General features: G+C 44.2%; 1 protein-coding gene across 1 annotated transcript in view; it reads right to left on the reverse strand.

The window, feature by feature from the left end:
- Nucleotides 1-27,524, reverse strand: part of HERC2 (E3 ubiquitin-protein ligase HERC2) — a 132,545-nt gene that overhangs the window by 53,258 nt on the left and 51,763 nt on the right. Inside the window, exons 25-41 of the mRNA XM_077662361.1 lie at nt 26,572-26,812; nt 25,944-26,115; nt 24,471-24,666; nt 24,220-24,353; nt 22,982-23,107; nt 22,081-22,217; nt 20,056-20,248; nt 18,540-18,708; nt 12,694-12,869; nt 10,766-10,955; nt 10,256-10,438; nt 9,727-9,968; nt 8,977-9,127; nt 8,004-8,206; nt 6,077-6,295; nt 2,794-2,938; nt 1,382-1,695 (exon numbers count right to left, since the gene is read on the reverse strand). Coding sequence (XP_077518487.1) covers nt 1,382-1,695; nt 2,794-2,938; nt 6,077-6,295; nt 8,004-8,206; nt 8,977-9,127; nt 9,727-9,968; nt 10,256-10,438; nt 10,766-10,955; nt 12,694-12,869; nt 18,540-18,708; nt 20,056-20,248; nt 22,081-22,217; nt 22,982-23,107; nt 24,220-24,353; nt 24,471-24,666; nt 25,944-26,115; nt 26,572-26,812 — 3,191 coding nt within the window. The remainder of the gene's footprint in view (nt 1-1,381; nt 1,696-2,793; nt 2,939-6,076; nt 6,296-8,003; nt 8,207-8,976; nt 9,128-9,726; nt 9,969-10,255; nt 10,439-10,765; nt 10,956-12,693; nt 12,870-18,539; nt 18,709-20,055; nt 20,249-22,080; nt 22,218-22,981; nt 23,108-24,219; nt 24,354-24,470; nt 24,667-25,943; nt 26,116-26,571; nt 26,813-27,524) is intronic.

The following is a 27,524-nucleotide window of genomic DNA, read 5'->3' on the forward strand; positions in this document are numbered from 1 at the left end:
AAAATGAGATTCACAAATGAAGGCCAACTGAATACACCTGCAGTGTGCCAGTGACACAAAGACATGACAAGTCCCGTTCCATTAATGAAATGCACAGCATATATAAAGCATAGTATTCACAGGAATGCTCTAGCAAGGGCATCTGTGAATTCGAGATTCACCCACCACAGTCGCTTAGTGGCTTTGGTATTCAGTTCGTGATCCCAAAGTTGCAGGTTTGATCCCTAAATACAAAAACGCTCATGTGCTGTGCAACGTCAGCACATGGTAACCAACCCCGGGTGGCCTCATTTAATCCAGAGCCACCCATTATGGCTTCGCTTGCAGCTCATGTGTCACTTTGAGATGTTAAACACCAGAATTTACTTCGAGACTTTTCTGCATTGCAATAACTTGCAGTGGCAATTCAACGTAGTGGTTTGATATTGGAGCTGTGTGCTTAGATTATAATAAGGGAGTAATTATTCATTGCCATTCACCCAAAACGCAGCCATACGGCTACAAAGGAAAGCTATACAGCTTTCTCAGAAACTTTGCAGTTAAAGAAAAATTTGCCCTAGTCCAGGGTTCAGACCCGGGACCACCACTTCACCGGAGCAGTCGCTCTACCAACTGAGCTAACCGGGACGGTAAGCTTATGGTAGGGCGAGAGCGAATCGATCAATAACTCGAAGTGGGAACAGTGTTCGTCAAACGTTTAGGGGAAGCCCCCAGCATTGCTCTGTTGTATAAGCAACTGACTGCATTAAGCAATAAAAGTTTTACCTGCCAGGCTACGTTCAAAACAGCCGGTATACACTGCTCAGAGAAGCAAACTTTCTTTTTTTTTTTTTTTTTTGCTGGCACTTAGTGGTGGAAGTAAAGAAGCCTTAGTAACATCATACTAATCATATTTGTAAACACATCTGTAAAGCCATGCCGTGGTTTCAACTTCTAGGGTCACCCCATCATCACCAATCTGGCAGCACTCAAGACAAAATGGTCAACCAGAACAAAGCTCATATACTTGTTTGCAAACAACCCCAAACAGAAGCAGCATGCAATTTTCTCCTCATCACCTCATTCCTCAAAAACCTGTGTGAATACCCAATTAAGGTGAGACTCCTTCAGCTCAAATTTTCAGCGACTGCTAAATCTTTCAGTTTTAAGCAAAAAGATCTGGTACAAGTTTTCAACAACAAATCCATTACAAAGGAATTCCATGAAAAAAGATTATCCCCAGGCTTAACACCTTGCCTCACACATAGACTCAAGTCTGACCTATGTCTTGTAGGCCTGTCACCTTATTATTGTGTCATTGCAAAAAAAAAGAAAGAACGAAGTCGACAAGAGGAGCGCTCTAATAGTGTGGCAGGCATTCTGTGATCTGTCGACAACCCACCTCTAGCTCCTGCCTCCCAAAGATGGGCCTCAGGGGAGATGGCTGTGTAGCTGTGGCCATAACCTGTTCAACAAGGGTGAGTGGAGAGTGCATCTCAGCTGCGACATCTTCCTCAGCACCAGATGCTGCTGGTGCTGCTTGCTGCTGCTGGTGGTGCTGCAGGGGCTGCTGCTGCTGCTGCTGCTGCTCCGTGGGCACGTTCTGGAGCAAAACCTGCCTCAGCACAGACTGCTGTGAGGTGAGCACTTGGGTGGCGCAGATCACGCTAAGCAGCAGGTGCTGTTGCACAAGCAGGGCCACATTCACACCAGATGCTGCAAAACAGGGGGATGGATACAAGCACGCCACACACGGTTTTCATCTCAAACTCACCTCTGCTTACGTGTCAGAACCCAAAAGCCATCAAAGAGACTGCATATTGTTAAGCATATGATCATGGTAAGAAGACTTTCAGTAAAGCTTGTGAAGTCTTTTTGTGCTAGACTTTCAAATGGAGACGTAATCACTGATTAAATACACAACGACATTCAGGCTTCTCTGCAGCACATCGCGTCGGGTAGGGGGCCATATGATGACGTCATGTCAAGGACTTTGTGCAGTGATGCTCTTTTTACACATGCTCCAGTGAAAATACAGGTAAAAAAATATACAAACACAAAGTACAAAGTGGTTTGTCTGGTAACTTAGGAAAGCTACAAATTAAACTTAATGCACAATGTAAAAAGTCAGTAAAAATAGCATCACCGGACAGCTCTACTTTTCCAGAATAAACTGATACAAAGCTCATTTCAGTTGCTTTAGGCAAGCCAGAGAAAAAGCCCATAAGGCAGAGACTGTATAGACTTGAAGTCTGTATGCACTTACTGAGTTGTGGGAAATCGAGTCACACGAAAGCATCACCAGTGGCTACGTTGCTCTGATGCCATTTTGAAAGGTGTCAAATGAAAGGGCACAAAAGAAGCTTTCAAATAGTAGCAAAATGATGGCGGTTGGGGAGCTGTTCCGGAATTGTGATTGCGTCAAGTGGAACATCACTCCAAAGCTCGCGTCTCATTTTTCAGCCGCGTAGCTCTAAATACTCATTTTTTTCTGAACTTAGGATATTTTGCAGAGGTATAGTGTGAAGAATATTAAGTACAAAAAAGTGACTCACTCACTCACGATTTTTTGTGATCTCAAGAGCTGCATCTCATCCTAAGAAAAATACTGACATGCAAACAATAGCAAATACGGTTTATGGTTTATGGGGGTTTAACATCCCAAAGCGACTCAGGCTATGAGGGATGCCATAGTGAAGGGCTCCGGAAATTTCGACCACCTGGGGTTCTTTAACGTGCACAGACATCGCACAGTACACGGGCCCTCTGCAATTTTGCCTCCATCGAAATTCGACCGCCGCCAAAAGCAAATACCTTCGGCTGTGTTTGGAAATTGAAGAAGGAGGTCGGTGGTCAGCTTTGGTAGAACAGTCACTGCCCGGCTGAGGAGAACGGCCCAAGTGGAAAGCATGCTATCATTCAAAGGAAGCTTCTGCAGCTGGAAGAGATTCTCATCGGCCTGCAAGAAATAAAATCACGGCAATCAAGACACCAGATGGATGGTGGCAGGGTGTATGCAATCATGCCTCAGGAGAAGCATACAGGCTAAGAAAGACTGTGAGAACGTTAAAAAGGCCATTTCCAAAGAGCCATTGCTATGCAACAACAAGCAGGACAAACAGCTACACCGATTCACTGAAAAATACCAATACTCAAAACTATTGTAAATGAATGCAACCTATAATGCAGGGGTCTCAAAACCGCACTCCATGGGCAGCATGTGGCCTATGAGGACTTATTGGCTGCAGGCCTTAACAATTTTAACCTTTGTTATCACTGTTCCCAGCTTGACACCATCCAATTGCTCACCATGTCATGCTTTTAGGTCAGCGACCAGGCATATCCTGCGCGCACATCTGGGGAAAGTAATCACCTACTTAGACTAACCGAGTAGTCAAAGACAGCACAAGAGGTGTTCTGCTTTGTACTCGTTTGCCCTACTTTAAATAATCCAGTTACTGGCCCATGGAACACAACAGTTTGCCAAAGCGGCCCGCATGCCGAGGTAAGTTTGAAGACCTCTGCTATAAAGCAAGCCGTACCCCGCCCCCTCCCCTCCTTCCTTCCCCCAGAGTACAATAAATGAAAGCTTACACGCAGTTTATGTATAATCGCCATACGATAAGAAGTTAAAGCATACAAATGCAACAAATTGCCATAATCTACAACGAAGTCTCTGTTACTAAAACTTAAGAAGTGATTCGCATTAACAAAAACATGTTCAGCATACCTTTGTACGGCCAAACTAAAGGTACACAGGGGACACTCCATCCAAATTTTGTTTTTCGTAAAAATCGATCATATGGCTCTTTCTGGCTAAGCTGACACTTAATTAGCAGCAAAATATGTATTTAATGATGAGGAACCTGGATGTAAAATGATGTTTTTTTTCCCTGCCACTCAGTTCACTGGTGAATAAGTCAAGATCGAAAAGGACTCCGTGATAGCTGTTTGGAAGTGAACACTGATTTAGCCTAGTCCCAGGGATCCGCAATTGTCTTGACATCACCACAGTTCGTTTGCAAGAATGGACAATGGCAGTGACACCTGTATTCAATTTTTTTATCCTTTCTAGCTTATAGAAACTCAATTTCTAGCAAAAGTAGCCTCTTTGACGTTAGAATGCAGTAATCTATCCATACAGGCCAACTTCAATTTGTCCTCAGAGTCTCTTTAAGGGCTAAGCAACAAACCACTACCTGTAGTGGTAAGCAACTTTTACCACTACAAGAATAATACTTGCTCGTGAAAAGCATGTCCAAAATTAATGTTGAAGCAATAAATGAATCCACAATTCTGCTCACGATTCACTAAAAAAAGCAAAAATAAAACTGTGGTAATCTGTCCCAATGAAGAGAGAGAGAGAAGTTTAATGATTAGAAGTGCGAAGAGGTTAGCCAGAGAAAGGAACATCTGGCCTGCTACACTGCACTGGGGGAAAAAAAAAAAGCAAGTCAGGGCGTAGGAAGACATTTGGGTGACCAGCACTGCCACTGTAAGATTATTGTGAGATTATATTTGAACGTAATGAATATCGGAGAGAATAGTACAGTATGTGATTCGGGCTTTGAAGTGAATAGCGATATTCGGAAACCTTGAATACTTTCCAAGTATTTCAAAGTTAGACGAATCAGGAAAATAAGCCGCTAGAAGGAGCAGTCAATGGTCTTATGCATGCTCTGACACTTGCGCGCGGTCGCACTGCTTTGGATGTCGGCACGCGTCGTGCACGAAGTGTCTGTCTTTGAACATGTCCGAGGTAAGCGTTCTATTGGCACTAGCTTTCTTAGTTGCGGGGGCACTGGAAACCTATATAGAAGCCGCCAGTGCGTTATTGTACACCTTTCGACGACTGTTAGATGAGAGTGAAATGCCAGTTATTGCAAATACTGCGATGAGAAAGCCGCTACCATGAAGCATTTCAATGGTGCACGGTCTTCCCTTTGAAAAGCAACACCATCTTCTCATGCTCATGATCTTGCCTTTGGGGTACGCCTCCCCTGCGCTTCCATGCTACCTTTTCACACGAAAGGAATCGCCTCAGAACAATTCCATTTAAACATGCCCTCCGTAAATAGGTGCAGCCCAGGCCTTTACACAGCGGCGCATCTGGTGGTGAAAAAGGGTATACTCGCCTCTCCTTACGTCTCGTGCCATGGCCCAAGCCATGACACCTCTCCGTCAGCAGCAATGCAATGTGCACCTCTGTTTGCTTGGTCTACACAAAGACCCAACCCAAAAATCGCGGCTACTGCATCCTCGGATTGGTGTACGGCGGCGTGCCGCTTACGGCGCGTGCATGGTGCATTCACTGACATCTACCAACTTTCACGTAACAGAATACTCATGCCCACACTTCTAGCACCATGCTCAGGTCATAGCCTACTCCAACAGTGGCACAAACGTGCAATGAAGCGCGCGTAGTGCAGTCACGTGACCGCATGCCATGTGAATGAGGTCGGAGAAATTCTGCCATCAGTTGTGACATATCCACATCTGAAATCTCCCTGCGGAATACACAAAAATTTCGGCATCCAAAAAATATGTCAACAAATTTATGTTTAAAATCATCAGCATATGAAAAATCGCATGGCAAGGGCTTGAGACAATTATGTATTGTGCACTTTGACGTGCTGCTGACTGAACATTGCAGAACGCAGGTTTGAAAGCATTTATTTTTATTTTGTTTTTTTTTTATTTCAGTTACCGAAGTGAATTCCACAAACCAATCTTTTGGCATATGCTGCTTAGCTGCCACCATTACTGCATTTCATTACTGCATTTGCAGTCGTAAACTATTTGTGTCAGTTCAAAAATCGTCACTTTGCTTCGAAATTCTTCAAGCAAAGTAACTATTCACTTTGCGTTAGCTTTGAACTTAGAATTCACTATTCCCATATGCCTATTCATTGGCACTCCACAAGCCATCACAAAATACAAAAAAAGTCCACCATAAAGACAGCAATCCACCAGCTGCTTTTATCTAACCTTAACTGCACGATGCACATGGTCATTCATACATCCAGCCATGTCTAACATAAAAAACATCCCACAACGTGTTGAATTACAAAAGCAGAACACTAGGACTGCGACTTACCGGAATCAGCTGGTCGAGGGAATGTTTGGCGAGGCTGTTGCGAGAGTGGCAGTGTACCAGCAGTTTGCCTCGCAGTGAGATGCCAGCGACAGTTCCTTTATCCAGTGGATGCTCAAGAAAACTGACGGTTCCTCCAAGGCGCACCCTACGGTCTACACCTCCCAGAACTGCCAGGGCGGCAAGAGAACTAGACTTCTCCAGCAGAAGACCATCTGCAGACTGGTGACATGGCCGTAGAAACAGAACAGCATCAACTAATGTACAGGATCAGTTACCTACCCTCTAATCAGAGTGCAACATGCACGGTAACTGTACCTCGTTTTACACGTTGCAGTCATAGTTGAATAAAATCTTACTAAGAAGGCAATCAGAAACCGAATATATTTTAATGTGGTCCTGACAAATTCCAATTTTTTTACGGTGTGTGCATGTACGTGTGCACACATGTTCCTGTGACTCTGCATTCATCACAAATATTAAAGGAAAGAAGAAAAGACTTCAGACTGGATTGTGAAAAAATGGTGACTCATTAACGGAATTTTTGAACATGTAAATAAATAATAACAAAGATTTTAAAAGAAACGACACCAACAAGCAGTTACCTGGTGACAATGCACAGTTAGTGTCATAGTCTGCCCACAGAATGTTGTTAAAATTAGAATCCATCTTTTAACAAGCAACATCGTACCTGACATTATCAATATAAGGACCAACATGCTAATTTTCACTGCACTGACACAACTGTCTCCTCAAGTGTGATGGAGTGCATGTTGTGGTCAAAATAAGTGTGGTGCTTATGACAAAGCTTTCATGATTTCGTCTGTTGCAACATAGCTTATTGGCAAACACAGGAAAAAAAAGGGCACTTGGACGAAGCTACAAGAACCAAGACATGCAGCACAAGTATGGCCCCAGCACACAGGGCATCTTATTTCTCTCCTCACTATTTCTGTATCCTTGCACATCTCCACCTCACTTTTCTGGAGCAGGCAGGCATTGTGCCTCTTCAGAGGTAGCAATTTCCAGACTGTATTTTTCCCAGTTTCCTGTGCCTGTCTCTATGTTATCATGTCAAATGACAGTTACCGGTCGACCTCGACACAGTGAACACGGATATTTCAAATCATTGGCTACATCGAATTCATCTTCAATATGTTTAACAAACATATGCAGTTTTTACTTTATAGACCAAACGTTGCTGGCCATAACATGGATATATCGAACTCTCCAGCACCAAGCATTGCCCGCTCAGATGGCAGGCGGCAGGCTTCACTGCATTACACAAGTGACTGGTGCTGTGATGATTCGCGCCTTTGTCTCACACAGGGACACCGTTTATGCGGCAACAGCTATACGCAAGATACAGTGGCGTGGAAAGTTGGCAGCCAGGCGGTCAGCGCGTGCTAGCACCTCTTGCATCCGTCGACAGCTCCTCGGAAGAAAAGGTGTGGACGGCTGCCTTGCATTAACCATCCTACAGTCACATCGACTGCCACGGAGGCGGTGAAAAGGGTGACAGCGTTCATTCTGTGATACCATCTTCCACGAGACAGTGCTGTCATGCAGAGAAGACACCCTGCTGCCACTCCAAGCTGGTGGTGCTGTGCGGGGAAGCCAACCTTACTAGCATTTGGAGCTCAGTTTTTTGCAGCCACAGAAATAACCTCAAATGCCTTTGAAACCATGCTAAAGCTTCGAAAAAAGTATCAATGTACTCTCTAGCAAGGGGTTCCCAAGTTTCCATCCCTTCGGTGACTAAATTTCACTACTCTTGAATTTTTTTTTAGAAAATTTTATTTTTTAGAAAATTTTATATAAAGAATTTCGGCTATATTGAACTATTTCAAATTTTTAACCTGTTCGCTACAACAAGGTTCGACTGTAATAATAATAACTGCAAAAAATAAGGAAGCATGCAATAACATACCTCAGCAGTTGCAGGTGTGCTGGAGCTTTCAGAGAAGATATTCTTCAGCCCCAGTTGCAGGTGCTTGCTGATAGGTTCATTCCAGGTGGCCACAGCATGAAGCTCGCGCAAGACTGAGATGCACTCCTCCGCAACTGTGCTTGTGTGAGAGGCAGTGAGGAGAACACGAGCACGGGCATTCTTCTTGCCCTTCCACGAGAGATCTGCGACAGCATGGTGAAGAAACAAGGCTGCAGTCATGTCAGTACAGGACCTTCACACTGATGCAATAGAAGATGCAGCATTTCACTTTTGGCAGCTATCAACGAACAGGTGCCAGGTAGAAGCAAAAGAACACAAAACAAAGTATGAAAAAAAGAATTGTGGCAAAGCATGTGTGCAGGTACAAACAGCAGTATGAAGCTCTCTTCTCACACTTCAAGTACTGCTAAACCCAAGAGCAATTGACAGACAGCAGCCGACAGAAAGCGGTTACCAAATTCACTCATATTATAGCTGTATTAAATGGTTTGCTACTTTTGCATAAAGTTGGCTTGCATATAAAACCGTAAAAAGCACATTATAATCTTAAGCAATGGCACTAGCTAAGAGACAATGAACCAACACTGGATTTAGCAAAAGATATGAGAATGACATGTCCAATGAAAAGCACCAATTTGGCACTTGAAACTAGGTGGCACAGACAGCAAGAAGGCCATGCAAAACCCAAGCTCAAGATCAAGCGACCCAAATGTGCAGCAAAACCATTTCTTTGGACTAGATCCTGCTATAAGCAAGATAACTTGTACAGAGACAAAGAGAATAATAACACTGTCACACAGAAAAAAAAAAAACAGTAAGCAAGTTGAAGAAATACCAGAACAAACTACAAAAGGGTCTTATATAAGCTGTTTCCTCTCAGCAGTCAAACAAGCTTTTAAAGACAGAAAATTATGCGGCAAAAGTAATAGGCAACAAATGCTGCGACACTAACCTGTTGCATGTAATGTTGGGTCATGACTGCAGGAAACCAACACTTTTCCCAGGAGGGCAAACAGCGCTTGTACAAAGGAAAACCTTTGCTTGCTGTAGTCGTCAGACGTCCAGGAAAGAAGCAGTGTCCTTAGAACCCTCAGTGCTTGAATCTAGGAGAGAAATGACATCACAGTGTTAACACACACATGTAGAGGCTAGCTACAAAATAGTAAGCACTGCAGGAAACGTAATACACTGCTTTCATCGCGTGTGTAATGGGATGCTGTACTTTCATAAAAAATTTAGACCATAAGTACAATCCCTAAAATTTACAAAACAGCAAGTGAAAATACACAAATGTAACAGAGTATGCCTTCTAATAAATCCATCTCAAATGCAGCACATAACGCAATCATTCCAGGTACCCTCAAGCAGAGCTCTTCGTTCTGCCAACATCGTAAAACAAGATTTCACGCAACGAATGTCCTCCAAGAATTTAAGAGGTTAGTGGCCTCGAGCACATCATAGAGTGTCTACGAGTGACCTTATAGTTTGCATACATGTCGTCAAAATAGCAGCCTCAGCAAACACAGGAATAAGTGGTGCCATTGCTATCAAAGTGATGTAGAAGGTAAGAAGCAAGGAGTGAAGTGGCAGGCACTCATCGTAAGGGAACGACCCTGGCTTATAACATAGCTTAGCAGTTCATGTTACGAGTTCCTGAAGCAGTTCACAGCTTAACCTTTGCAGCACCATTTTCATGTTGTACCTGGGTAGGAAGCACCAGAGGGGAGGCAAGTGGAAGCTCGCTGGGAGGTCTGTTGCATGGTCCCGAGGCCACGTTCAACAGCAGGGTGACCCAAGGTGGTGAGCTGAGGGCTTGGCACAGGGCCGGTGTGGCACACACACCGCGCAAAAAGCCCAAGGTGGCCCACTCGTGATGTTGTTCCGCCAGCATCCATTGGGGTGCACTCGAACTCGCCGATGAGGAGGATGACGTGAGAACATCAGCTTCAAAGGAGAGGGCACAGCTCTTTTTCACTACCATTCTAGATCAGAAACTAGAAGAGTGCAGTTTTAAACAGCAAAGTCTGACTCGCTACACTTATGCTTCCATCAGTAGCCAACAATGACCATCTCATGACACAGAATATATATAATACATATATCACTGCTCTACATGCACAAGCAGTGGGGAAAAAATGTGAGGAAGGGGACTTGAAAATGTGCTCCTTCCATGTTTCTCTCTATTCCTCATTATAATATCATTAGTTACAGCCAATGGATGGGGCGCTTACCGTGGCCACCGCCCTGACCCGAAGCAATGATGGACCTGAGAAGGCCAGACATCACTGCAATGGCTTTGGGATGGGCAGAGCCGGAATGCAGGCCCAGGGACACGCACAGGGCACGCAGCAGTGTGTAGCAGCCCTGTTGAAGCAGCACAGACGGGTGCTGGGCAGCAGGGACTGTGGTGGTGGCTGAAAGGACGGCAACAGCAGTCAGGGAAAATGAAAACCAGCAATATGATGCATGCCAACACAGCCGGTCTAGAAGTACTAGCTACGGTACATTCAAGTCCATGGATACACATGCAAACCAGCCAAAATCTAATGTCAGCTGCCTGGTAACACATTAAAGAAGCATAATAATAAAGCTGCCAAAAATGTTTACTGACAGTTTTCATTGGTGGGCCAAGTACTGGGGCCTTTGCAATGCAATAATTATACACTCAACTCCAAGACAGCTGGCGAAAAAAATACGCAGGAGCAAGTGGTTAAAAAAAAAAGTGTAGAAATCAAACATACCATCCTCATCTTCAGAGTCTGAGCTTGATTCGACTTCAGGCTGTGGTGGCAGTTCTGCCAACTTGAGATCGTATTTGCCTTCCTTGCCCATGCGATACGAGTTAGTGGAGCCATTGTCCCACTGCACTCGAATCCAGCCATCCTCGCCAAGTTCACCAATTACGCGGCCTTCTCCAGGAGGGGGCCCATCCTAAGAAAAGACAATTTATAATTCAAGTTCCAGTTCATTTTGTGCCCTGCATGATTTGTAGGTTACCAGCCAGAGACCGGCATGACTAAGAATCTCATCAAGCAGTGTTGGCTGAAAACAAGTTATGTTATACAAATATCAAAAATCTGTTGAAAATCCAATTTTAACAGAAAAATCTGACAGAACACAGCTAAAAAAGAAACTGATATATCACTCGCAAAAATTTAAAAAGGAAAAAAAAGCCTTCAACAAATAAAAAGTAGAAAATATTGAGAACATACATTTCCCAAGCATCAAGAAAGATTATGCCAAACTTCATAATCAGCAAAAAGAAAAGTCCACCCCTGTGACCAGAGTGACGACAGGTATGCTTCACAGCCACCAGAAAAAATTGACTTGTCTTATTCCGACGCTACAAGGAAAGGGATTTTAACGGGTTTTAGAATCAACTTCAATGAGGTCTAAGAGTTTTATTGCTTTACAGTAGATTTCTTGCTCACCCATTGGATCCTGCTTGCGGGCAATTTAAAAGCTTATTTTCAGCTGAAATTCATTCCTGCGGATTGCACACATGGTGCGGACTATAGTCTAAAAAATATGGCACTTGCTGCATTGCAGCTGCCTCTTTAAAGCTCACTGTCTGAATGCAAGTGAAACCACACATATTTTTTTTATTATTGTTATTTCAGTGCAATACAATGGAAATATGTTCACTGCTGTCATATATGTGTGATGAATGCAAAAAAAGTAAAAGCTGGGCAATCATATTAAATAATTGCGCTCATGAGTGGAACGATTCCCTGAGTAACATTTTAGGTTCTGGAGTTCTCTTTTGTATAAAGAGATGAAAACAGCATTTTAATGCATCAGCAGCCAGCCAAAATCATGGCTCATGCTTGGGTAATACAGTGAAGCCTTGTTATAGTGAACAGGAAAAAAATCGTACAATAGTTCACTATAGCCAAAATTCACAATATAAAATTTCGTCAGAAACGCACTCAATCACGGCACAATGTAGTCATTGAAGGGACGAAAATTTTGGCGATCCTTACTAGAGAAACGGAGAGACCTATTCCCAGGTTTTGCAGCCGTTTCGGAGGCGCTCGCGGGTATTCTGAAGACCGCAAAAAACCGAGCGCCAGTTATGTTGGCTTCCCCGCACAGCATCACAAGGCAGTGCATGGTGGCTTTTTAGTATCGCAACCGTGCCGCGTGGAAAGCAAAACGTCAAAGTAAAAGCTATCGCTGTTCTCTCCACTCTCCGCGTCAGCCTACATGAACGCAGGATTGTTACTGCAAACTTACAACCACCTGCGCTGCTGCTTCCATGTTGCTATCGACAGATGCCAGAGGCGTGAACGCGTGCTGACTGCCGGACTGCAACCCTACACGCCGCTGTTGACGAGAGCGCGATAAAAGTGCAAACCCTGGCGTAAACGCTGGCCGCATCACCATCAGTCACTTGTGCAGTGCGGAGCAGCCTATCGCCTGCCCTCCGAAGTTCCGAACGGGCAGTTTGGCACTGGAGAGTTCAATATATCCGCTTCATGGCCAACCACATTCGATATGGAAAGTAAAAACTGGATGCGTTTGTCAAAAATATTTACGAAGTGTTCGGTACAGCCAATAATTCGTAATATCAATGTTTGTTATATCGAGGTTTGACTATATTTAAAATGTACAGTGAGATCAGTCTTTTGCATTCTTTTTCACAAGAGAGCCTGCCCAGCTGCCTTACCTGGTCCCCCCACTTCCAATCAACACCACGAACGACCCTAGTGCCAATTTTCATCATGGCTGCCAGTTCCAGGCCACTGGGTGCTGGTGCCGGAGGCTGTGGCTTTCGTACGGTGTCTTCCAAGACAGCACAGAGGCTGACATTCTTTTCGTGAGGCGTGCGTGTTGGCCTGGGACCTGCAGCAGCAACATATAGTCAATCAGGAACAATGCACTTACCTAAACCCAGCCCATTCATAAAACTCATAGAAATACAGCCAACTCTCAACAATTCGAACTCAACGGGGACAGAAAATTTCTTTTAATTATGCAAGGTTAGAGTTCAGGGAACCTTTTCAGTACACCCAGTGCTGACAGGACCAAAGTGCCAATTCGAGACGCCAGAAGTTTGAACTAATGACAGTCCACTAAGAACATAGTTTCCCAAGATAATTATAATAATAATAAAAAAAGAAAATGGAAAGACAAAGTAGCTCCTTAACCTGCACTTTAAAGAATTTAAAGAATTGGTTTGCCTGTTTACAACTGCTTTCAGCATGCTTTTTTTTTGTACACAAGGAACAAAAACAACATCTGTTTCCACTTCCTACTCTCTCAGTCTGACATGAGAAGTAGCTTGGAAGCCATCATTTTGATATAATGTAACCAAAATCATTTTGATGTAATATAACCAGCATACTGCACAATAATTCAACTACAGCCAGTGAGCCAGTAATGCAGACACGAATATAACACGAGGTTTCTGAAACCTTACTTCATCGGTTTCAGAATGCACCTCACATTATATTCGGAACCAAGGTACGAATACAACGCGTTTTCCTCACTGCTCCTCATGATAGCTACGAGCTTCACCACGAGCTTCACCAGCTGCTAGGAGAAGCCAACTTTTTGGTCGCCCTGGGACTAACTGGCGTGCACAGGCAACGAGAGTGGCTACGAAGGCAGTGGTGCAGCCTAGTGAGAAAGAGATGGAACTGAAAGAGTCGAGTGAGGTAAGGAAAGGAAAGGAAAAGGAAGAACAGGGCACTGGACTCGGCAGCGTGAACTGAACCCTGGCCAACCCCCGTGGTGGGTATATCGCTAAGGCAACAACAACGAGACTGCGTGCATTAATGCGTCAGAGGCTTTGCTGCACTCTTTGATGTCACACGCAAAGACCTCACCAAAGCTTTCAATAATGCAAAACACGAGGCAATACTAGAAAACCTGGCTCTTTTAAACGTCGGGGAATGCATATACAACTACATTGCCAATTTCCACTCGGGCAGGATAGCACTCGAATATTCAATTTGGTGAAAGTCAGTCTCAAGACATATACTTGGGCAGCATAGGCATCCTGCAGAGATCGGTATTTCCCCCCCCTTCTTTTCAACGTGGCCATGATATGGCTACCAATGAGGCTGGAGGGGACAGATGGCTTGAACTTCTGCATGTATGCGGACGACATCACCATGTAGATGACCCATGGAAACGACGCGCACATCGAACGTATGTTACAGAGGGCCATAAATGAGGTCAAAAACTATAGGTCTCCTCAATTTGGCTGCACTTTCTGCACCAGTTCAGGAGGTGCAGCACTCTCGCACTCGATTTGACAGTGCAGCTAGCGCCACCTGAACTTCGATTTGACTTCGTGCTGCACGAGTTCTTCTGCACTTGCCCCCCAGTGAGTCCTTTTCTCGTGCAAGCAGTGCAAGGTCCTTGGCACGCTCCGTAGCAGACGGCTCCGCGACCATGCTTGTTTTAGTGAGCGGCGTTCAGACCATGGTTGAGACGGCCATGTACCCGTGATAGACGCAGCATCTGTGCGGTGTCCTCACCAAACAGCTGAAACGACAGTGCGCGCACGTGTGTATGCATGCGTGTGTGTGCGTGTCTGTGTATGCGCGTAAGCAACTGGCTGGCATGGCACACTGCATATGCATGGGTTGTCATCGTTCTGTCCAGCCTCGCACTGATTTACATCACTTCTCTTTTGTGTGCAATTAATATTATTATTATTACAAGCAGCACAATGGAGTGTTTCCATAAAAGGCAGATGGTAACATGTTTTATAATACGTGGGTGATCATGTTTGTGATGACTGGCTGCGACATCAGTACCTCCGCTTACGGCAGCGCCTGGGATTGAGGTCGCCATCACGTCCACCGAATGAACGCGATCGAGTTCAAATATAGTCAACTCTTGGCGAACAACCACAGTCACTTTTCGATCGAACGGAAAAAGCCTGAATCACGCGTGTGGACTGCAAAAGATTGCATCGAGCGGAAGTCTGAATAACGTCTCGAATTCGAAGTTTGTTGCTTCTTCAAAGTACCCGTTGAATCAGTGATGGACAACGCAGTGGAAAAGACAGTGTCAAATTCTTCACCACATTTAGAATTAGCAAATTTCATAGCTGCTCCACGAGATGTGCCACCTTGAGCAAATGCACAGCGTTCAATACAGCTAGCACAATCCCGCGCATATGTCAAAACACGCGACAAACACCAACACAGGCCACAGCAGATGACTGCACTTTTGCACTTGATTTGGCCGCTGCACAGAGAGCAAGCACTAGTGTCAGGCTACACTTGTGCCGCAAGGACTGGCGCTGCACTGGCACGGCACTTTTGTGAACTAGTGCAGAAAGTGCAGCCAAATAGAGAAGACCTTATGTCAGCCATAGGGGCTTGCAATGCTCACCGCAGAAGTCAGAACTTCTTTTTTATTGACCTCTGCATCAGAGACAAACTAGGCCATCCCTAACGTCAACATTACAAGCGGAAGGGGCGGAGATCCCTAAGGTTGAAAAAATCAGAATTCTAGGTATGATTATACAAAGCAATGGGTATAACGGTGATGCAATAACTAAGATGGAGAACTGCGCACAACAAACGATGCATCTCATACAGCATATTGCTAACAGGAGACACGACATGAAAGAGCATTATCTCTTGCGGCTGATACAGGCCTTCGTAGTTAGCCGTATCTCGTATGCTGCCGCCTTCCACGATCTTAAAGTGGCAGAAAAGGAAAAGATAGATGGAATTATCAGGCGGTGCACGAAACAAGCTCAAGGGCTGCCCATCCGTACATCCACTCATTGCCTCCTAGAGCTAGGCATGCACAATACCCTCTAAGAAATTACGGAAGCATTAAGAAAGTCTCAAATCGAACGCTTAGCCAGGACCACAACTGGCAGGGTCATCCTAGAAAAACTCCATCTGAGTCGAGACAACAGAACAACCGCCAAAGTCGATGTGCTGAAAGAAATTCAAAACAATATAATCGTACCACCGCTACCCAGGAATAGGCATCCTATTCACCACTCACTGCGTAGGGCCAAACAGGCAGTAGCGCCCGAGAAACGATTCCGCTCCTACAAAGACGAGGACGTGGTCTATGTGGATGTCGCAGAGTATGGTAAGAACACGATGACCCTCGCGGTCGTCAGTAATTAACAAGTCCTCAAAATAAGTGCCTTCATACTATCTGGTAACCCAGAGACTGCAGAGGAAGCTGCCATAGCACTGGCTTGTGTAGGCACACAAGCGAGGTATATCATCAGTGACTCCAAAGTTGCCATACTGTATTTCAGCAAGGGCCAAGTCTCCCCCTTGACGAATACAATTCTCAGCCATCATAAAATCGACCGAAAAATTACGCTAGTGTAGACTTTAGCACATGCCTCCCTACCTGGTAATGAGATGACCCATAAGTTCGCCCGAGGCTTTTCCTTCCGGGAGGACCCAAGCGAGGTAGGTGGTCTTCCCAGACAGAGATCGCATAGTGCGATACAGAGAAATTACACAGCACTATTGTTTGCAAAGAGCTAGGCTTCCTTCAGCAGATAGATCCTTGACCATACACCAAGCCATCAGCTGGCGCCGGTTACAAACTTAAACCTTTCTAAACCTGGCCCTCTGGAGTCTTATGTACCAAGGGCAATTTTCAGAAAAATACGCAAACTGCGAATTTAGGGAAACCTTGGACCACATACCATGGGAATGTCCTCATGTCCCTAGGGAGAGATGGGACATAATGACGAAAGACCAATGGGAGGCCTTACTACTGAGCTCCGACCCGACAACTCAGCTACAACTCGTCCAACTGGCCGATGCCGCCACCGAGAGTCAAGACCTTTTGGCCGCTGTCTAGGCGGGCAGCCTTCTGGCTACCCTCTTTCTGTTGGACAATAAAAGTTTCCCTATCCTATCCTACCCTAAAGGGTTGCCTCTAAGGTAACACGGTAACATTGACACATTCATTGCTTTCGTATTTTTGTGTATCGTCTCCACTCATTCCAAGTCCTTCGCTGTAGTTTGCTTGAACAAGGCGAGATTGTGCTATAATCACAATACTGTATGTACACGATTGTAAGTCGACCTATTTTTCAAAATCTGAACATCCGAAGTGGGGGCGGGGGGGGGGGGGGGGGGGGGGGGGTCGACTTAAAATCGAAACCAATGCATCACACCATAAATAAAGGTGAGACAAACAAGATATCAGGCATGCTACAGCATGGTTTCATTTTTGCTGCGTGGCTCCATCGCATCGCTCTTGGTGCTGGCCTTGAACAGCTGCTATGTCAACGCCAGAACCGGCATCGCCCACCCTGCACGAGGTGGCCAATGGTGGCGGTCAATAAGCACCAAACCGGCACCAGCCCACTCCCCAAACATGGCTGCAGATTGTGTCTGCTGATAAGCAGCAGCGGCCCGATAATGCATTCTACTCTTAATAGGCACTGTCCAAGTTTTTTTTGTTTACTTTCAACCGCGCACTCGGCACTCAAGGAAACGTTGATAGTTGATGGAAGGGCCACTGTTCCAATCGCGGTGGCACCGCCGCTCGGAGCCACAGCGGCGCCGGGGAGTGTCGGTAGCCGACGGTAGAGCCGACGCCGCTCACGCATTGTTTCTCTTTGGCTCCGACACATTTGACTACTGCCAGCCACGTTTCACAAGTTTTTAATGTAGTGCTTCATCATTTGTGCTCCGGGTCCGGTAAGCGACCGGCGCTACATTCAAGATGGCTGTCATTCTTTACGCTGAAGAAATGAACAACTGCACGCCGGGGCGCAAGTTCGACATTCACAACGGGTGATACAGGTGTGGCAGCTGCAGCGAGACAAAATTTTCAGCTGTTCCACGCGATGTCGCGATGTGGCTGTTTGCAAAGTGCGAGATTTTGCTGCAAGACAATGTCAGAGCAACGAGCTGTGGGACCGTAGCAGCAATCATGACGGCAGCACTAGTGAGGACGATGCACAAGTGTGGACGAGTAGTCCAGTGACTAATACATTTTCGTTTTGGAATGTGCCCACGGGCGCTCCCGCGCGTGGCAGCCAGTAGCGGCCGGCGATAAGCGGAGGCCGCATGATAGTGCTATCGCGTTCTATTATTAAAGGCCAAGCGTAAATGACCTCCGAGTATTTTCTTCTTTTTTTTTCAGAAATGTGATGTTGAGGGGGTCGACTTACACTCGAGTCAACTTACATTCGTGGTTGACTTCTATACTATGTGCAAATATGGTATGTGCTATTACTCATGCTGTTGCCTTACCTGTGGGGTGAAATCTGCTACACTATCACTTAAAGCAGGTACAATGTGCAATAAAATGCACCACTCACTGATGGAAAAACTACATGCTGCAGCACTCAAGATTTGAATGAAGCGAGTGAGTGCAGATCTCCCCCACTGCTATCATGGCAAAAACAGCTTTCACTGTCTGCTGAATTAAACACTGAGAGAGAGCTAACAGATGGTGATGTAACGATCACGATAACAATTTACTGTCACCGATGTCCTCATAAGAATACATGAAGAAAAAAAAATACACGAAGGACATGAAAAACACACTCACCCAACATGCGAAGCAGGGTCTGTAGGTGGGCCAACACACCAGAGCCAAGCAACAGGCTGAGGCTCCGGCTCTGGTGCTCTCCGGACAGGAGGCCAATGGCAGACAGCAGAAACCGAGAGGGTGCTGAGAGGGCGCCACTGCAGCCCGAGCAGCCACTCTCCACGCTTGCCTGTAACACACACACATTGGAACATAGTCAACCATATCTGTGTTACTTATTAATGGCTATATATATGACGTGAAACACACAGGTGGCCAGAATGATTCTTGGAACATGAAATCGTGAAAAAAGCCTCATATCTTTTCAGTCTAAGGATGCGAACATGAAATGAAGGGTGTGCTCTGCACACTATGCAACCAACATGGTCCTAACCTGCAATGCATCCCTCACTGTTTACTATGGTGTTCACGTTATTTTCCAAGTGCTTCTTGTGATGAGCCGAACATGCCCAGGCAAGCAGTTACTTGACCAGCTGCAGTTATGGCAAAATGTAAACAGTAAACTCTCATGATTCAAAGAAATTTTTGGTCCCTTCTGAGTTTGAATTGTCAAGTGTTCACTGTACTTTCAATCTTGAGACATTAATCCCCCAATCTCACTAGACTCAGTATTCCCTTTCTGTGCCTGCCCCTTTAACAAGGTGAGTGCAATATGTTGCCAAGAACATGTTATGTTTTCTGTTTCCTGGGTTTTTTCTGAGAAGCATGTTACTCTTTTAACAAATGTGCAAGTTTGCACCAAGCATAGAAATCGACATGCTTTGGCCTTACCAAGCACAGTAGGCAAGCAGTACTAAAGCCAACATATTTATAACACTTAACATAAGCAATTTATGCACAGGCTAGTCAGTGGTTCAACCAAAAGAAAAACCAGTGTGTCGCAAGTAGCAATTCAACTTCTGGAACGGATGCTCTATGTGCCGCAAACTATATTAAGAAAATGCTGCCCAGGTGAGCACACACTACACGGATTTTAAAATGTTCACTGTGTTAGGGGTCACTGGGGGTCACGTCATTTATTCATGCTGTGCTGCCACGATTACTAAGTCACACAGCTCAGATTTTTCACAGCCTGCGAAAAGCATGCATGTCAGGTTGCAACTGCCATCTGTTGGCAGTTCAAAGAACCTGGCTTCATCAGGGCCTCAGTGGCGGCTCATGTCGCACCCAATAAAATTTAAGAGTGGCCCACCAGTGGCCATGACACACAGGAATTAGGGCTCCGAAAATCGTTGCTGCAGTGAACATGTTAAACTTCCTCAGATCTCCAGTTACATGCATGACCTAGGCACACACTGTGCAATATTGCCCTAACAAACCAAGTTCATGCTAGGTTTCAGTTTTACAACCTAAGTCTTCAGATTCAGATGAAATTTAAGCTTTGCAAAAGTTTAAATAATTTACCTTCAAGACCATCAGTCTGTATTGTGCTGTTAATATAGGCAGCCTTATAACTGCTCTCAAGTACCTGCCTCCTGTCATGCCTCGCGAAGAAACCCACAAGGAATTAAGTCACCTTTGAGACAAGATGCCGCGATGAATGGCCGACAACTGGCAAGTTCTCATCTTCAGTGCTGCAGAAATCCAGCAGCACAGACCGTAGTTCACTGACAGCCCAGAGGTAGAGTCGAGCTGATGCCAACTCAAGGGACATACGCTGGCAAGGTGGTATCAAGTTCAGGTTGGCTAAACAATGCACAGGCCTCTCCCTGAAATGGCAACAGACAGGAATACTGTCTTAAAATGTGCATATAGTAAGTATTTGTACATTGCACATAGTAAGTATTTGTATATACAATAAAAAAAATTGAAAGGCTTATTTCTTATTTTGCAGAACATGCAAAGTATGAATGCAGTTATATATGATATAAGGAGCTCTGATATTTCAAGCTTCAAATGATTTTAAACACCATCTAACCACTGTACAGCTATCATATACAAGTACTGTGGGAATCAAGTTACATCAAATTCCTGGTAACTTAGGCATCTCCACACAAGGAACTCTGGGAAGTGCACAATATACAAGCAGGTCAGATTTTAATGAGTAGATGAACCCTTTCAAGAGAAATTTCTCCTCTTTCTAGATTATTTTTTAAAACAGCAGCCTTTGAAAATAAAACTGGCCTCCTTGCTATTCATGTCCACAATTCACTCATGGAAAGCCTTGCAACTATGAGACACAACTTATTCTTCAAACGGGAGCAAAGTAGGTTTGAGTGAACACACTTCATTAGCACCAAAAAAGGTTTCCTACAGAATGAGCCATTTGACATATTAATTTTCCTTTCTTTTGTTTTCACTTAAACAGGTAAAACAAGCTCAACAGGATCAAAAGCAGCGATGTACAAAGAAAAAAAAAAGACAAGAAAGTGAGGAATCTCAGTGCAGAGAATTTAGCAGTTCCAACTGATAAATTTTAAATCAAGATTCAAAAAGCATAACATCATTAGCATTGGCATTAAGGAGGCTATAAAATGGATAGCAAATGGCCCATCAGTTTTGATCCTTCTGCAAAAAACAAAAACAAAAAACAAACAAACTTAAATTTAATATGCAATAACACTTGATCTGAATGAAAATAAACGTTCTCTGCTTTGTGTAGCCAAAGCAAGTCAGGAATGTTTTTTTGTAACAGTCACAGCTGGCCTTGCTAGAAAAAGAAATGACAACACTATTTGCTGCACCTTTTCATCTCTCAGCATACCCATGGAAGACAGTTCACTCTCCCCAACAATGAACTTCATGAAGCCAGAACCACTGAGATACACCTAAAAACATTTTCTTTACAGCATTCTCAGCAGCTTGTCCCACAGAAGGAGAAAATTTTAAAATTTCAATGCCTCAACAATTTGGACACCTTAAGCCAAAAACACCTTTTTTACCTGCTTGTTTATGGGTTTTAATTTCCCAAAGTGACTCAGGCTATGAGAGATGCCGCATTGGAGGGCTCTGGAGCTTGCATCACAAATAAAGTGATAAAGACGCGTGCCGGCGACGTTAAACACAAACAAATATACATTACAAAGCTAACCACCTGAGGTTTTTAATGTGCACTGACAGCGCACATTACATGGGCCTCTAGCATTTCACCTCCATCGAAATGTGACCGCCGCAGCGGGGATCGAACTCGCACCTTTAGGTTCAGCAGCCAAGCACCATTACCACCGAGCTACAGCAGAGGCCTCAAAACACACTTTCAGGCACTGAAATTAACACACTGCACCATTTCAAACTTTGCATATGCATGTGCAATAAATATATGGAATTACAATTAACTACATGAAATTATGATTATCATCATAAGCCTTCACCCTGCCTCCATTTGTTGCCCACAAAGGTTCGACTACCCTACATTGAATGCCTAAGGTGTTAATAGCTCATGAATAAACTATATTTGAGCCTCATGTTCAACACTGTTCTGAGCAGCTGCCTCACAGGCCAAAGCATGCATTCCTGAGGGTATGAGAAATCCATTGAATTTAAGAAGCTGGCTGCACACAACTAAATACATGCAAAAGGAATTGAATGGTGAGTTACAAACCATGGCATTTTTCCAATGGGAAGCAGTCCCTGCCACCCACACTGCAGCTTATACTTGACAGATGGCAGCAAAGATGATTTCTCAAGGAGGGTGAGGATGTTCTCTAAGCCTTGCAGTCTTGCCTTGGCTCTTTCCATCTAAAATTAAGTTGAAACAGTTACTGCACCAGTAAAACAGCTCACATGGCTCACACAATATAGTCATACAGCCTACACAACAATAAATCCACTGCACAAGTAAAACTGATTTCACTCAGACAAAAAAACTACCTTGTCTCCTGCACATTGCAAATGACTAAGTTACCTTGGTGCCTTGGCACATTGCATAAGAACTGGGAGTTACAATTAATAACAAGCACAGTAAGTAAGGCATATCGAGGCAGCTCATATACCCCTTTTCTAGACAAGCTCATAAAACTGACAAAATTATATTTATAAGCATTACGCATTCTGAAACCACATTACCTCCTAAGCACCAAGCAATTCTCTGGGGCATTTTCCTTTAGGAAAAGCAGTTATTTTTCCCTCAACAAACTGATGAAGGAATGAAAGCTTAAGAATGTTGAGATGTCTTTTGATGAGCTACACTTCAGAGTAAAGCTCCACATTTACCAAGATAAGCCCATCATTTGGCTCAAACACCAAGAATGTGCTGTTACACAAAAATTCCATTTCATTCAGCCTGCCATGGTCAGCACCCTCCCACAAGGAACTTCAAGAAATGATAGGGCAGCATCCTGAAGTTCCGTCAACAATCAGCATGCATATTACATCACTACACAAGCACCCTCTAGGTCTACACACATAGTCCGTCAGCAAAGCACTGGTGTTATATACAGCCAACTAAGGTCAACAAACATGTTTGTCAGTTGCAGTACATAATCAATGGCATGCTGTCTGACCTGGCAATACATAGCCTTCCTGATGAGCTCCACATCAACATCTTGTGTAACAAACTCAAACACTTGGCTCAACAGCTGGTTGTGGTCGACCACATTCTGTTTCAATTGGTTGCCTTCGGACAAACACTGAAATGAAAAAAAAAACAACAAAGCAGCAGGTCACACAGTCAACTATGGAGTCACAGGAAAACAATAAGAAAAAACTGCAAGGAATTTAATGAAAGCAGGTTGCATTCTAGTCTGCACTCAAAAATACAAAAAAAAGAAAAATAAAGACACGAAATAGCGAGCAGAGGAAGAGGCAGACTAATAAGGCATGAAACAAGCTCGTAGCTTTGCACCCAATGCATGTTCTGCTCCCATCTATAGATGCAGAAAAAATATTTACTACCATCTTTTGCTTAGCAAGCCAGCCAACTGTAAACATTTATTCATCATGCACATGAATTTATAAATTCAGTGTTATCAAGTGTTCCCTTCAATCTTGATTTAACAGAAACCCTCACAACCCATTCACAGACAGATTTTGCAAGTTCCCAACATGAGAAGGCCACAAATGTTTTCGGATTAAAGTCCACAACACACTGTGTAATAGAGAAAGATCATAGGTGACCTAAAAAGAAGCGTGAAACTTTATGTAAATGTAGCTTCATAGTACTACCACATAAGGTGTTTAAATATTTCTACACCTTCCTTTTTGCTGGCTGTAACAAGTATGCCCATTATTGTAAGTTTTTGCTTGAGAATCTTCTACATGCATTAAGAAATCACAATGTTCTACTGAATGACGCACAATGATGGAAAGTTTCATCTTTGTCTTCTTCTCTCTTCCCTTTTTTTTTTTAAGTATATTTAAGTAGTTCGCTTCTTAAGTACATTCAAGTACATCTTAAGTACATCTTCTTAAATACATATGCAGATGGCACAGCAGGATAGCAAGCTGAATGCTCCAGGCAGTGAGCAGGTTGTTTGAAAAAATCCAAAGCAAAACTCCTCTTCAGCAAGCTCCATTTCAAGCAGAACATCATTGAAATAAACCATATGGGTTGGCTCTGCTGTTAGTGTCCAGCAAGGGCCACATCACTTACAATGACACAGAAATGCAAGGAATTTCAATATGGGCGGTTGACACTGCACACGTGCAATATTTCAAACTGCAAATAGCCACTAAAGCCAAGCTGTGGGTTGGTGCCAGGGAAGTAGCACAGGCAGTAAGGACACACAGCAACATAATGGACCTTTTTCACTGCTGTTCCTGTACTCTCCAGCTTTAGGTCAAGGCTCTCTAGAGCCTCAGTTTGGCTTTCATCAGATGAATCCTTGTCTTTGGAAGCAGAAGAGTTTTCTTCAGAGGAACCACTGCACGATGTCCCTGGAAGAATTAAAAGGGAATGTGATCAGTGAAGGGTTATGACATATTAACCCAATTAGGTTCAGGCATGACTTTACTCTTCTTTTCAGGCATACAGGAAGGGAGTGGCATCCTCACGTTTGGCAGCTCTTAATTGAAGGATGAGCTGGTGTGCAGCCGTCTTCCAGCGGGATGAAGCTCCGATCAGTTTCAGGTCCTCCATAATCCTTAGCTCTCTGCTGACTGCAGGCCGCAGCTCATAGAAGAGAAAACGGCATCGTTCGAACATGGGGCAGCAGACCTCTTTGTACGAGCCATTTAAGTCTTGTCTTGCCTGCGGGAAAAAATAGACATGTACCAAAAATTTTCACCCAATCAACTCATCGCAAACAATCAGTTCTTTTTGCTCAGCCAAAACTTTTCCCAGCACGCATTACAGAGCATGAGGATTTTGTTTCATGAGTGCAGCTGTACTAAAAACATTGCGACATTAATGCAAGAGCTTTCAATGTTACCCTTGGATGTGCAAGATCAATGCATTTGCAGGCAGCAATAAGCTTGTACAATATTCCTGCAACACCACAAATCGAGTGGCACAATGACAACACATAGGTGGCATAAGAGAGAGACATCTATCGACACAAATTAAGAGAGTGCATAGCAACAAGATGACAAGCACATCTTGCATAAAGGTCCACTCAATGTGAGACAGATGGGCACAAAAGGCACTCAACGAGGAGTGCACATGCTCTCACTGCATGTACCCAATAATCAACTGTGGTGGAGGACCGTAGCCAATAAAAGTCCACAGAACGGTTGCCTGTCCCAATTTTGAATATGCCTCAGCGATTTGGGATCCACATCAAACCTATCAGACCAGAAGCTGTTCAAAGCTGTGCTGCCTACTTCATTTCATCCAACTATGACCCTCGCTTTAGAGCTCACAGTATTAAGTCATCATTTCTTTGCATCCAGCCACTGCCACATGAAAGGAAGATCGCTTGTCTCTGTCTATTCCACAAATGGCATTAAGCTTTTCCTGCCCTCTGCAACACCGTTCAGCTCACGTCCCTCCAAACAGTTCCTGCTGTGGCATGCTCACTTTCGCATCTCGGCCGCCTGGGCTTTGTCCCATCACACGTACTCTTCAGCGACGTGCTGAATTGGGCAGCTGTTGAACGGCGAGTTCGTAGACGCGGCCGCTGTGCTGAGTGCATGACACGTGCCGACATCCAGAGCGGTGCAATCACGCAAAAGTATCAGAGCGTACATAAGACCGTTGACTGCTTTCATCTAGCAGCATATTACTGCATATTCGAACTTTGAAATACTTCAAAAATATTCAATATTTCGACTCTTGGTATTCGCTTAGAAGCCTGAATCAAATACTGCATTATTTTTTCCGATATTCGGAATGTTCGAATAATCGTATGGCCCTACTACTGACCATTGCATGGCCCCTAGTATTGAGAGAAAAGACACAGGTAAAGAATGAGACTCAGAGTGGAATCAAGGTGCTCCATTGCTTGTTGGGCATAAGTTCTCGCATAACAAATCAATTGTTTTCTTACACTACAGACAGAGCACACAGTATGTGATGAAGCACAGCACCTTGATAAGAGACCACTTGGCCTGCTGAACCATCCGCACAATGTCCTGTAGAATTCCCGGAAGCTGCAGGGATGAGGACCTGGTGGACGAGCCTTTCAGAGCCAACTGCTCAGCAGTGTTCAGCAGGGCAGCTGCACAGCCCAAATGCTTGACTGCCACTGCTAACAGCAATCTGTGACAAAAAGAAAAAGGAGGGGCCACTTAAGAAGACAGAGCAGCACGTCCAATACCAGAAGCATGCGAAATGTTTAATGCAAAAGACAGATCCCCATTAGCTTCACAAGAAGGGCTACGTACCATGCAGCATTTCCATTAAATAGGGCTAATGACAATGTAAAGAGAAAAAGAAATGTACATGAAAGAGCCAAATGCGCAGACACTCTTTAAGAAGTGCTGATGCTACATAGCCTTCACAAAAGACTTTATGCCATTTGCAACAGTGCCTTACGCCTCTGCTGAAAATCATCATGTATTATCGAGTTGTATGGGGCTGCGATTGTGCCATAGTACTATTACAATGTAGTACAACTCTGCAGCCACAGAAATCACGTTCTAAGGATACACCTATACTGTCACACGCGGTCAAAACTTGTCATGATCCAATGTGAGCCTTTCAAACAGCACCTACCTGCCCACTTCTTCAATGGGGTGGTCAGCTCCAAAGTCCATGTGCAAAGCAAGATGATGTTGCTCACAGAAAGCATCAACTGCTCGCAGGAAACCAGAAACCAGCGGTTCCTCCAGTCGTCCTTCAGCAATGGCCTCAACCAGACTCTCATCACTCCAATTGATAACAGCCCCAGATACTGGTGATGGAGCCGACGATGCAGCAGAAAGCGCTTTCGGCTCTGTAGGTGTCATGCCCGATACTAAGAAACACAAGAGAAAAGCAGACCTTTCAAAACATGCACTAACTTCACATGACCACAACTGGATGCAAGGCATTATCGTTACGCTGAAACTACCTGGTAATTTTTTTTTAATCTAGTGAGGTCATGAAAGTGAGAATTTAAAAAAAAAAAGAGGAGGAACTGAAAAAAGCTGCATAGAGTTTCTCTTTAGAGACTTAGGCCACCACAGATACAGGTGACATTTCAAGCTGGAGTGAATACCTCCTTACTAAGCAAGTGACATGTAACATTGCAGAGGTAGTAGTGAAGATTCTCTTCTGGAAAGAGATTTTCTTTCTGCTCCTGCACAACAGGCACAATTATAAAGCATTCACAATTTTCGATATCCAAAAAAACCAGTCATTGTGAAGCATACAAATTCATAGCCGCAATCAAGTTCACAAAATACAACAGTGATTCTATGCTGACTAAAACAAGATGGCAGCAAGTACCTGGCTGCAAGATGTTACTATAACCCACTGTTAACCCATATACCATAACACCCCGAGTCATCGCCCAACCAACCGAACACCTGAAATTCATACAAAAAAACGGGGTGGGCCATCTCTCAGAAACCAAACAAGAAAGATTGAAAAAAAAAAGCTAGAAAATATGCATTTTGCGTTTGCATCTAGCGTGACTTGACAAGAGGTACACACAACTTTAATCACGGGATGTTACCTTGCTTGCG

Source organism: Amblyomma americanum, chromosome 4 (genome assembly GCF_052857255.1).
Source record: "Amblyomma americanum isolate KBUSLIRL-KWMA chromosome 4, ASM5285725v1, whole genome shotgun sequence".
Classification (NCBI taxonomy): Eukaryota; Metazoa; Arthropoda; class Arachnida; order Ixodida; family Ixodidae; genus Amblyomma; species Amblyomma americanum.